Source organism: Hipposideros armiger, unplaced genomic scaffold (genome assembly GCF_001890085.2).
Source record: "Hipposideros armiger isolate ML-2016 unplaced genomic scaffold, ASM189008v1 scaffold_1099, whole genome shotgun sequence".
NCBI lineage: Eukaryota > Metazoa > Chordata > Mammalia > Chiroptera > Hipposideridae > Hipposideros > Hipposideros armiger.
This window is the reverse complement of record NW_017732449.1, coordinates 130,997-144,546: the sequence shown is the minus strand read 5'-3', so window position 1 is coordinate 144,546 and position 13,550 is coordinate 130,997. Positions and strand designations below refer to the sequence as shown.

The 13,550-nt window shown below is 36.2% G+C and overlaps 1 protein-coding gene across 1 annotated transcript in view; it reads right to left on the bottom strand.

The window, feature by feature from the left end:
- Nucleotides 1-6,214: 6,214 nt before the first annotated feature.
- ZNF215 (zinc finger protein 215) overlaps nucleotides 6,215-13,550 on the bottom strand; it is a 10,938-nt gene continuing 3,602 nt past the window's right edge. Inside the window, exons 2-3 of the mRNA XM_019632225.1 lie at nucleotides 10,679-11,254; nucleotides 6,215-7,536 (exon numbers count right to left, since the gene is read on the bottom strand). Of these exons, the coding sequence (XP_019487770.1) occupies nucleotides 6,551-7,536; nucleotides 10,679-11,078 (1,386 nt within the window). The 5' untranslated portion in view covers nucleotides 11,079-11,254 and the 3' untranslated portion in view covers nucleotides 6,215-6,550. The remainder of the gene's footprint in view (nucleotides 7,537-10,678; nucleotides 11,255-13,550) is intronic.

Below are 13,550 nucleotides of genomic sequence, written 5' to 3'. Positions count from 1 at the left end.
TTCAGAGGCCAAAAAAGAAAAAGCAGGTCATTTCAGTAAAGAGTGAAATCCTAATTCACCTGGGATTGGCCTGTTAGTGAGTGCGTTTTCGTTTCCACCTTCTCAATGCTCCCCTTCTGGAGTAGGGCAGAATCCTTGCAGGACATATCTGAGAAAGATAAAAGAAAACATTAGGGAGACAAGTTTTGCCCTGGAGAAGCTTTTAATGATTATTAGTTTTAACAGGCCATTCACAGGCACCATCTTTAGAATTTTGAAAAAAAATTATGCCAGGCTCTACCAGCAACCAATCTCAAAGGATGGGGCTCAGATCTTATAGTTTTACTTATTTATTTTTTTAAGATTTTATTGGGGAATTGGGGAAGGGGAACAGTGTTGGGGAATTGGGGAAGGGGAACAGCCAAGCTGTTGTCCCTCAATCCCAGCTGTGGAGGGCGCAGCCAGCCCCGCTCCAAATCCAGTCACCATCCGGCCGCCTGTCAGCAGCTTGCGGCAGCTCAGCTCAAGGTACCATGTTCAATCTTAGTTGCAGGTGGGCATAGCCCACCACCCCATGCGGGAGCCGAACCAGCAACCTTGTTAGGAGCACTTGCTCTCACCAGCTGAGCCATCCTGCCACCTGCTGGCAGCTCAGAGGCAGCTCAGCTTGGGTGCAGCTCACTGGCCCATGTGGGAATCGAACCCGTGACCCTATTGCTCAGAGCTCGCACTCTTAACCAACTGAGCCACTCAGCTGGCCCAGATCTTACATTTTTAAAAAGCTCTAAAAGTGATTCTGATATTCTGAACAGGGGTTGAGAACTACTGGATCAGAGAGAAGAGGGCCAAAATATTTTGAGGCCTCATTTGTGATTGTAGCAGGTTCCAAAAAATAATTTAAATCCTGTCAAAACTAAAGCTTAACTAAGGCATAGCCACCACAGACTGTAATTCTACTGGGAGCTAAGAATATTTTATCCAACCAATCCCTTCCTCAAACACATTGGGGAGAATTCTACTCAAGGGTTGCTTTCCTCTTAACTGCTCTGTGTATACTATACACAGGCTTAGGCAGTCTGGTCTCTTAGAACTAATTCAAGGACATAAAAATCTGAGTGGCAACCAATTCTCTTCTCCAGCCCTTTGGTGAGAAGTACACCCAAGGGCCACTTTCCTCAAGTTTCTCCAAGATTCATTAGTTACACCAGTGATCCTCAAATGCCAGACTATAAACCAATACTACTCTGTGAGAAAGTTTCCATTGATTCAGGGTGAAATAAGAAAAAATAGAAACAATGTAAGATACTTTATGAGGCCATTTTGTAAATAAAGGCAGAATTTGAAAAAAAAAATTCAAATTTCTCAGCAACATACCCTTTGAATGCTGCTAAGATTACAGTTTGTTAACTTTAACTTTATGCAGACCTATAATAGTTTGTGAAACCAGTCAGCTCAGTCCCATAAGCCCTAGGACAGTCAACACATTTTCTTTTTGTCATTCTTGGAAATATGCGAGGTATCCTGAAGAGGTACAAAAACCTCCAAATCAGCTACTCCATTATTTATGGCTCTCACTGAATACTGTTTCCCTCTCTTAATTATTCTTCCCTGCTGACCTTCTTCAATCTTCTGTGTTCTCAGCAACTCTCATTCCATTCAAAGAAAAATTCATATGCATTCTCAAGCTCTTTATAGAATATTCATTCCTTCTCCCTTCTAATCTAAGATGGATCTTGGCTGTCATCGAAGCACCTCTTCATAATATGGTCTTGGAAGTTGTTTTGATATATTCATACCTCCCTATTCTCACTTCCTCATAAAGATTTTTCGTCTCTTATACAAAAATTTTTTTAGAGGTTCATACCACTTAGCTATGGCCATCTTAGTGTCATGATAAACTAAGCAATTCCTCATTCATTTATTCAACACATATTTACTGAGCATCTCCTATGTGTGAGGCACACAAATACCTGCCCTCAGAGAGCCTATAGTTCATTGTGAATAAAAGACATTAAATAATTGTACTAGGTCAATAAAAACTCTGGTTATCTAGCTCACATTGTAGCTTTCCATCCCAAATCCTGCCAATATTATGAAAGGTTACTTCAACTGGCATAAACAACCCTTGGCATAGAAAACCCTTGATAACCTTATTTCTAATAGCCATCAGCAACCAAGCAACTTCCGTTTTCATATTTGGGTTCTTATTACTTAGAATTGTTCTACTATGAGACAAACTTGAATAAATCAATCCCTAACTACATTTTCCTATCCTTTCAATTTTCACTTTCTTGCAGTTAGTATATTCTCCAACTTTTATCAAGGTCCCACCACAGTACATTGATTCTCTACTTTTCTCCCAGTCTATCACCTCTTATGAAGTCACTTTACTCTTTATGTAGCTTAATTTCATGGTGAATCACTTTCAGTACTCTTTTCAGAGTCTTCAAATTCCTTAAACACTTGTCCTTTATATCTATCACCCAATCTTAGTTTGACCCAATAATCTCTCTTATCTACCCTTTCTAAAAATTGAGGTAAAATTTATATAACATAAAATTCACTATATTAAGCATTTTAAAGTATACAATTCAATGGCTTTTAGTATGTTCAAATTGTCATGCAACCATCATAATTATCTAATTCCAGAATATTTTCATTTCCTCAATAAAAACCCTATACCCATTAATCACTCCCATTCCACCTCCCTTCGATACTGTCTTTATTCTGGGCATTCTCTATAAATTCAATCATATGGCATGTGACCTTCTGTGTCTGACTTCTTTAAATTAGCATAATATTTTGGAGGTCCATCCATGTTGTACCATGTATCAGTACTTCTTTCCTTTTAATGGCTGAACATTATTACATTGTATAGATATACCATAATTTCTTTATACATTCATCAGTTGATGGGCATTTGGATTGTTTCTACTTTTTGGCTATGATAATGCTGCTATGAACATTCATGTACAAATTTTTGTGTAAACATGTTTTCAATTTTCTTGAGTATATGGTAATTTTATATTTAATTTTGTAAGGAACTACTGAACTGTTTTCCATAGTGACTACATCATTTTACATTCCCAAAAGCAGTGTATGAGGGTTCAGATTTCTCCATATTCTCACCAAAACTTGTTTTTTTGTTTGTTTTTTCTCCTTTTATTAATATAGCCATCCTAGTGGATGCCAAGTAGTATCTCATTGTGGGTTTGATATTCAATTCCCTAACGACTAATGATGCTGAACAGCTATTGTTGGCCATTTGTACACCTTCTTTGGATAAATATCTATTTAAGTCCTTTGACCATTTAAAAAACCGTGCAGCTTGTCTTTTTGTTGTTGAGTTGTACGAGTTCTTTTCCCAACATATTCCCGATACTGGGCCTTTATCAGATATGATTTTCAAATATTTTCTCTCATTTTGTAGGTTTCCTTTTTCACTCTCTTGATAGTATCCTTTGATACACAAAGTGTCTATTTTTTTAAAGATTTTATTGGGGAATTGTGTTGGGGAATTGGGGAAGGGGAACAGCCAAGTTGTTGTCTTTCAGTCTTAGTTGTGGAGGGCACAGCTAGCTCAGCTCCAAGTCTAGTCACCATCCAGCCACCGGTTGGCAGCTCGCAGCCGCTCAGCTCAAGGTGCTGTGTTCAATCTTAGTTGTGGGTGGCCATAGCCCACCATCCCATGCGGGAGTCGAGCCAGCAACCTTGTTGTGAGAAGCACTTGCTCTCACCAGCTGAGCCATCCTGCCACCTACTGGCAGCTCAGCTCCAGCGCAGCTCACTGGCCCATGTGGGAATCAAACCGGCGACCCTGTTGCTCAGCTCTTGTGCTCTTAACCAACTGAGCCACTCGGCCGGCCCCTAAAGTGTTTAATTTTGATGAAGTCTAATTTTTCTCTTGTTGCTTATATTTTTGGTGCCCTATCTAAATATCAACTACCAAAGTCAAAGTGATGAAGAGTTATTCCTATTTTTAATTCTAAGAATTTTAGTTTTATCTCTTATATTTAGGTTTGTTGATCAATTTTGAGTTAATTTTTGCATCAGTATAAAGTCCTGCTTCAATCTTTTACCTTTGGATATCAAGTTGTTCCAGTACCCTTTATTAAAATTTTTTCCCATTTAATGGTCTTAGTACCCTTGTTGAAAATCAATCACCCACAGAAGTGTGAGTTTATTTCTGAACTTTCAATTTTATTCCCTTGATCTATATGTCTATCATATTCCAGTACCACATGGCTTTATTTTAGCTTTGTAGTAAGTTTTGAAATTAGACAAGTATGCACCCTCAAACTTTGTTCTGGCAAGGCTGTTCTGGCTATTTGGAGTCCTCTGTAATTCCATATGAAGTTTATGAACAGCTTTTCCATTTCTGCAAAAAAGGTAACTGAAATTTAGATGTAAGTTGCATTTGAATCTGTAGATTGCTTTGGGTAATATTATCATTTTAACAGAACTGTCTTCCAATCCATGAACATGGGATATCTTTCCATTTATCTTTAATTTCTTTCAACAATGTTTTGTAGTTTGCAGTGGACAATCTCCTTAGTTAAATTTATAGTTAAGTATTTTATTCTTTTTGATGTTATTGTAAATTAAACTGTTTTCTTAATTTCATTTTAGGATTGATCATTGGTAGTGTACAAAAATACAACTGATTTTTGTATGTTGGTCTTGAATCTTGAAACTTTGTTAACTTAGGTAGTTAATAAATCCTTTAGGTTCAAACTCCTCTATTTTTCTAATGTTCCCTTCATTCTGTAACACCTAACCTATTACGATAGTCTCCTAACTGGTTTTTCTATTTTCAGAGCCCTTAGGTCTAACATTTACATGAAAATCTGATAAACTTTTTTTGTAAAGNTAATGAGTTCAGGTTCCTATAGTTCTCCAGCATCACATCCCTGTACAGGTTCTTTACAGCAGGGTCCAGTCGCCTCCACTCTTCTTCGCTGAATTCCACAACCACATCTTTGAATGTCACTGGTTCCTAAAACATTAAGTTACTTTTTAATCAAAGGTCACTCCCAAAAACATTACTAGAGGAGAAATGAATTTGGAAAGAATAGGGTAGGTGGCCAGAACACACAAGAAATTGATAGGACAATGTTTGGGGTTCTAAGTGATAAAAATCAATTATACTAGGAGCTTATCAACTTGGTACTCTGTGAGGGCTGTGAAAGAAAAATGAAGTGCAGTCCTAACTCTAGATTAGTTTACATTTTGGTTGAGGAGGAAAAGATAGAATAATTGTGGGGGAAAAAAATTATTGTAGAGTACAAATAATTTACATAAAAGGAGTTCAGAACACAAAGTATTTAAGGCAGGTTTGTAATGAAGATGCCAGCTCTGCTAGCAGAATATGTAGGGCATTTTCTTTAATTGAGAAACGCAGCCTGCTAATTCAGTTCTTACAGCCCAATGTCGCGTTGTCAGACAGGCCTTTCCCAATTACCCAAAGCAGCCATCCTCCTAATCAGCCTCCACTGCATTACCTTTCTTTCTTTAATAATTATTACTGTCTGCAATTATCTTGTTTGCTTGTGCTTGCCTGTCTGCTTCTACTAGAATGTAATGTCCATAAAGGCAGGGGTTTTGTTTCATTTACCGTCATATTCCCAGCCCTGAGAAAAAGTGTCTGGCATATTGGGCACTGCATAAATATTTGTTACAAGGGCCCTCAAACCATCAGTCTTTGTACTTCTCTCTTTAGCAGTCTCAACCTTGTCATGATTGGCACCTTCAATCACATTGAAATACACAAATTCTTTTCCTTCCTGTACTTCAGAGCCCATCTTTGTGAATAAGTTGTCGACATTCATTTTTATCTACGTCCTCTCCTTCTCTCTCCTCAACCCTCTGCAACCTGGATTCTATTCCGTGCATGTATCTCCCTGGTGGCAAGTGAATAAGATGCTACTCAGGCTGGGTTTTCCTGAACTTTAAAGGATTTCTCCTTGAAATATTCTCATCCTTTGGTTTCAGTGACATCATATTTTCCTGGTTTTTCTCTACCACTTTGGTCCTTTCATCTCAGTATCCTTTGGGGTTTCTTCTGCCCCTGCCAATTAAACGACGTTGCTCAGGATTTTGCCCTTAGCTCCCTTCACTTTTAATTCTAAATATTCTTTGGGTAGATTCTATTTCTATAGCATCAATTAGCATCTATAATCTTGAAGAAATAGATGCACAGAGAATATACAAAAATATTTTCCAAAGAGTNAAGAGCTGAAAGTTTGAGTTTTATTCAATATCAATTTCAAGGATATTGCTTGGCTCCTCCTTAATATGTACTTCATCAATAGATCGGGTGAATAGGTCCTATGTATGAACTAGGGAAAGATGATGGGAATGGACATCAGAACAATGATACAAACAGTTGTATGCTGATGTGCTTTACTCCAAACCCTGTGGCTTCCTCTGGAAGCCTGGAAAAACTCCCTCAGATTTCTATCCAATAACAGATTTATCTCCAGTATTAATTCTGTCAGATCAATTAAAGAATAATCTCTGACAAACATTTTCTTCTATTTACTAGTTTCATAGGATTCCTTCCAGTATAAATTCATGGATGTTGAGTGTGTTCTAAACTCTGACTGAAAGTAACCTCACATTTCTTCCCGTTATAGGACTTCTTTCGAGTATGAAGTTTTTGGTGTTTAACAAGGTTTGAACTTCTGTTGAAGGTTTTCTCACATTCCTTACATTTAAATGGTTTCTCTCCTGTATGAATCATGTGATGTCGAATAAGAGAGGAGCTCCGACTGAAGGATTTTCCACAGCTAACACATTCATAGGCACTATCTCCAGGATGGAGACTTGGATTTTTCTTACTGTCTTCACTTTTAGTGAAGGCTGTTCCACATTTATTGCCTTCGTAGGCCTTGGCTCCAGTATGAATTTTTTGATGCTTAGCAAGGTTTGAACGTCTATTGAAGAATCTTCCACATTCACTACATTTATAGGGTTTCTCTCCTGTGTGAATGATCTGATGTCGAACAAGAGATGAACTCCGGCTAAAGGCTTTCCCACACTGACAACATTCATAGGAATTCATTGTGGTATGACTTTTTGGGTGATGAATATCTATACTCAGGTTCAAGGCATTCCCACATTCATGATATTCTGAATGTTGCCTACCTACTGAGTCTAAATTAAATTTGAAGTTAGTTTTAAACTTATCACACTTTGGGGAACCCTTTCTCATCGGAATTCCCTCTTGTGTATCAAAAACTGAGTTAACTGACTTAACATCAAAATTTTTCTTATTTTCACATTCAAAATCTCCCTCCTCAGTGTACACTGTCTTATGAATGAAAGCTTCTTGAGGCAAATTTATGTCCCAGTGTTCCTGGCTCCTATATAACAAGTCATCATCTTTCCAGGCATCTATAGAAGGATGTCCACTTTGGGTCAATTTTGTCATAATCACTCCATGGGATGGTTCTTCTCCAGAAATTCTCTGCTTTGGAACTGAATCTTGATTTTCCGAAATCGTCTGTCTGTCTGAAAAGAAATAAAAAATTCCATGAACTAGAACAAGGGAAATTGCTTAATTGGGAGGGGGAGGCTATACTATATAAGGGGATATGCATATTTTATGGGTCTTAAATACAGAATGAAATGTATATATACTGAAGTAAATTCCAGATTGATTAACATTTTATTTAAATGATGAAATAGATGAACTCAGAATAAATTCAGGAAGTAAGTTTCTTAGTTTGGGGATGGAAAAATTCTTATGTATAAAATTAACAGATATAAAATAGGGGAAGGTATCTGATAATATAAGTTTTAAAAGTATGTATGGTGAACACCATGAATAAAATAATTTAAAAAAGAGAACACCTCAGAGATAGCTCATTTACCATAACTGTGAGAATTTTTTTCAATAGTGAAAATTTACATAAGATCCTAATATATTAATTAAAAACCTCTAAATTTTTAATAAAGGACATAAAACCATTTACTGAATCACAAATGAACAAAACAAATGAAATAATTTTTACCTTTCTCATACTCCAATATCTATCCATTTATCCATTTTTTTCTTTGGTTCCTATATATGTGTTAAGTGCTGGAGATATAAAGCGCAAAAAAGACATGGTCCCTACTCTCAAGGAACATAAAGCCNAATAAGTGAAGGGGTCAAAAGGCCTTAAAAGAATAAATAAAAAACTAGAAGCAAATGGGTAGAATAGCATCTCTCAATACTTTTCATTGTGTCTTGCTGCATCATATAATATCCATTTTAAAAAATGACTCAATAGATTATCTTATATACATGTGTATGTATGCTTGTTAGATCTTACAGATGGGTGAAAATTTTGCGCACAAAAGTATATCCTGACTCCTGAGATCCAACACAAACCTTCTCCAAAGCTTATGGAAAGTCCAGGTTCATTAACAAAAGAAAGTTTGAATATGCCAAAGGTATCACCGAGTCCCAGCCAAACAATAAACTATAGTCCCAGATACTTTTAAAATCAACACAAAAGGATAAAGATAGAGGAAAAGCTCACAGGCCATATGTTAAAAATAAAACAAACAAGAAAACCAAACAAGGAAGCACAAAAATTTTTAAATTAAATTACAAGGATATTCAGTGTAAAAATAAATGTACTGAGTAAAAGTTTTAACCTAACTAGATAAACACTCAAGAGATATCTAAAACAAAAGAACTCCAATGTTGAAAATAAAGGGGTGATTAAAAATGCAACAAGCAAATGTGGAACAATAAAATATGCAGACATATTGACTTAAAAGCACAAATGCATTAAAGTAGACAAAAAGGAAACTTTAAATGATTGAAGGTACAACTCATAATGAAATATGACTGTTATTAAATGTACCAAATTACACAATTGAAATATATTTATAGCAAAACCCTCAGAAAATAAGATGAAATCAACAATGACACAATAAAAATGGGAGACTATCGCAACTTTCTCAGTCCTTACCAACAAAAAACTAGACTAAAACTAAGTGTAATATAGTGGATATGACTAATTTTTTTTATCATTCATTCTATTAATGTGCTATATCACATTTATTGATTTGCATATGTTGAACCATCCTTACATCCCACGAATGGATTCCACTTGATCATGGTGTATGATCCTTTTAACATGCTGTTGAATTTGGTTTGCTAGTATTGTCGAGAATTTTTGCATCTATATTTAAAAGGGATATTAGCCTGTATTTTTTTTCTTGTAGTATCCTCATCTAGCTTTGTTATCATGGTACTGCCAGCCTGAAAAATGAGTTCGGGAGTGTGCCCTCCTCTTCAATTTTTTTGAAATACTTTGAGAAGGACTGGTGTTAGTTCTTTAAGTGTTTACTCTGATATACAAACCAGATAGAATGTAGTTTCTATCCAAGCACTTATGAGAATGTTTACAAAAGCTGCTATTTATTAGGCTACCAAAAAACTCCCCCATAAATAAAAAGTATATAGAGTGGAACAGACCACATTTATTACCAAAATGAAAACCAGGATTAACACAATCACAGAAAAAACACTCTCAACTACTTTGAAATTTAAATGCTGCTTCTAAAAAACAACTCAAATTAAAAATAATAAAAACATCATAATCTACAGAGCACAACTCAAGCTCCACTGTAAGGCAATGGCAAAGCCTTACATATATAATTAAGCAAGAATGAGATGAATTAAACACTCAAAGTGAGAAAAAGCAACAGAATATACTAGATTTATAGGTTAAAATATAAGTTAATAAATTACTCGGTATAAATAATTAATTATAGAGCTAGGACAGGTAGAGATGATGTTCAGGATGATATGCTTGCATTTAGTATTTTAGAACAGTCTAGGTCAGCGGTTCTCAATCTGGGGGTCGCGACCCCTTTGGGGATCGAATGACCCTTTCACAGGGGTCGCCTAAGACCATCGGAAAACAAAAAGATATTTACATTACGATTCATAACAGTNATATATATATATTTTGCCAATATGATATTTTTAAAATGCAAATCAAATTATTTTACTCCCCTACCTGATCTGTGAGATCTCCCTCTATCTCTGTTGCCCACAGAGTAAAACCGATGTCCCTGGATGTAGTAAATTATTTTATGATCTGACCCTTGCTGCCCTCTAGCCTCAAAAAAGATAATTTCTCTTCATATGGGAAGGGTCAACTACTTTTTTCTTTCTTTTTAATTGAGGCATATTTGACATATTATTGGGTTGTCGGAAAAGTCATGATGCATTTTTGCAATGGAAAACATAGAAAAAAAATACATCATGACTTTTGTGACAACCCAATAATTTCAGGTGTACAACATAATGATTCACTATTTGTATAAGTTGTGAAATGATCACCACAATAAGTCTAGTTAACATCTGTCACTATATATAGTAACTAATTTTTTTCTTATGACAACTTTTAAGATTTACTTTCTTAGCAACTTTCAAACACATAATACAGTATTAACTATAGTCACCATGCTGTACATTACATCCCCAGGACTTATTTATTTTATAACTGCAAGTTTGCATCTTTTGACCCCCTTCACCCATTTCGCCCACCCTTCACCCCTGCCTTTGGCAACCACCTTTGGTAAATGCCTTTGACAATCTGTTCTCTGAATGTATGAGCTCTGTATTTTTGTTTTTATATCTAGATTCCACATAAAGGTCAACTATTTTACTGCCAATTTTCTGTATGCTCACCTTCGTCTTTAAGCACTTCAATCACATCCTCTATGAGGGTCACCACTTCTTTGCTGTTCTTTGGATGTTGTAAATTCACCCATGTCCTGACTTCTTCAGGGAGAACTGTCAGGAATTGTTCGAGCACCAACAGCTCTAGGATCTGCTTCTTTGTATGAACTTCTGGTCTCAGCCACTGAAGACACAGCTCCCAGAGTTGGCTCAGGGCTTCATGAGGCCCAGATACTTCCAAGTACTGGAAATGTCTGAACTTTTGACGAGAGGCCTCAGAGTCATAGGTCTCCATGACCGGGATGCTTTCCTGCTGCCAAGACATATCTGCTCTCAGGACATCACTTTGCTGATGTACAGCCAGGTTTTGAGGTTTTGAGATAGCCATCAACTTGTTCAGGAGCTGCATCTTCCTAGACAGAATTCCTACTGTTGTTTGAATTTGTCTTACCAGAGGACCAGTACTTCTTAGGCTTGAGCTAAGCACCTATGTACTATATACAGTGTGATTTGAGCAAAGTTGTGTATCAGGAGAAAAATTCCAGGGGCTTCAGATACAATGTCAACATTCAGGTACCTGAGAGGCTGAAAAAAGACATAAATATGACCTACAGATAATGAACATGTATTAGCATAGTTTTAAAAGCTAAAATAATACAAATAATATTCTTAAAATTACCTAAGAAAATAAATATTATGAATTCTCCTGTCATTCTTATTTTCCTTCTTTAGAACAGGGAAATGTGTTGTCTCTTTGCCCCCAACCACCCACCCAAAAGACAGAGAAGCAAACACAGATAAACATCACACACAAAAAAGTAATAAATGAAATAGCCCTTTGATTAAAACAAGCCTCATAATTGAATTGCAGTTAGATTTCTTCTGTACCGGGTAACAATTCATTTTTGCTTTACAACTAAGGATCTCTTAGAGATGCCTAAAAAAATTTCTTCCTCAGTTCTCATTAAAATACCAATAAAGTTATCTAAGATGAGTAAAATTCGCAGTAGCACTAGAAATTAAGGTAAGAAACTGTAATTTTAACACATTGTGGACCAGTGACGCAGATTTGTATCTATACATTAAGGGGGAATGTTTCCAGAGGTATCACACCCTCAAGCACTACTAGGATCTTTGGTATTTCCTGAAATTTTCAGTTCACAAAAATAGTTAGCAAATTTGTTATAAAGAAATACAGTATAAAAGTTTATTTAAATGGTTTAAACCCCAGAACATGCATTTAAACAATTTAAATGCCCCATTTAACACATTGAGATGTGTTAAAAATATAAGAATAAATATCAATAAGCCATTTCATTGTTAGGGGTATATCAAAAAGTGCATTCCTAGACTACAATTATTTTAAAAATTCATTTGTTAGAACTCACTATGGGCCAGTCTGCAATGTCCACCAGTGAGGTCTCAGGCTCAACAAAACGTTTAGACTCACAAAACTACCATGGGTCAAATTTGGCACCAGTTTATTCAGAAGGCTATTGGACAGAAAACACAGCTTGCTACCAGAGTGAGTAACTGACATTTTTCTTCAGTGGGAGTCCTCATAGACTACTGTTCAAGTCAAGAGACCCAGTAGGTTGTGCAGAAAGCATCTTACCTGAAAAGCCTTCCCATAGGAGCCAATCTCTCTCTCTCCTAACGAGTCTATGAGCACAGCACTGAGTTCCCCAAAGGGCTTGCCCAACTATAACAGCCATTACATTCAGGGAAGTTCAGACACAGCTTTCTGTCTGATTTACAATTCTCCCAATCTGGATGCAATTTACCATTCAGGGGTCTTCAAGGGTGCTTTTGCCACAAGGGGAAATTTGGCAATATCAGAGACAGTTTTGGTTGTTGTCACAACTGGGGGTTATTACTAGCACCTAGGGGGAGGAAGCCAGGGATGCTACTAAATACCTTACAACGTGGAAGACAGCCCTCTATGACAAAGATTTATCCAGCCCAAAATATCAATAATTCCAAGATTAAGAAGCCATGCTATAGGCAATACATAGTAATTAAGAGTACATATACTTTGGAGTCATACCTGACATGAGGTTAAATCTCAGCTGAAGTTACTGTATGTATGAAATTGAACAAATTATTTAACAAAAGCTTGAGTTTTCTCAACTATAACATGACTATAAAAATACCTACATGATTGAATTATAGTGATTAAAAGAACACTCATCTCACTTCAGGCAGACAATAAGCACTCAATACCCGCTTTGTTGAGAGTTTTTATTATAAATGATGTTGAATTTTGTCAAACATTTTTTCTATTGAGATTATCATGATTTTTATACTTCATTTTGTTAATGTGGTGTATCACACTGACCTATTTGTAGATATGATTGTAAATCATATATCTGACAAGGGGTTAATATCCAGAATACCGTGGGTGCCCAAAAAATGTATACAAGTGGACACTTTGGTCAACATTGCTCAAGCAGTAGTTTGCTGTAATCAGAAGCATCTGGACACTGATGGTAACCACTTTGAGTACCTCTTGTAATTGCAGAAGTCAAACATGACTTGTATTCACCTTTTATCAGCATATATTGAATATTACAATTTTAGTAGTATTTTCTTGTCTTAAAATGTGTATAAATTTTTTTGGCACCATCTGTATATTCAAAACTCATACAACTCAATAGCAAAAACAAACAATCCAATTAAAAAATGGACAGAGAATCTGAACAGACATTTTTTCCAAAAAAGACATACAGAGGGCCAACAGATACATGAAAAGATGCTCAACATCACTGATCATCAGGGAAATGCAAATCTAAACCACAATGAAATACCACCTGTAAGAATGGCTATGATAAAAAAGACAAGCGATAAGTGTTGGCAAGGATGTGAAGAAAAGAGAACCCTC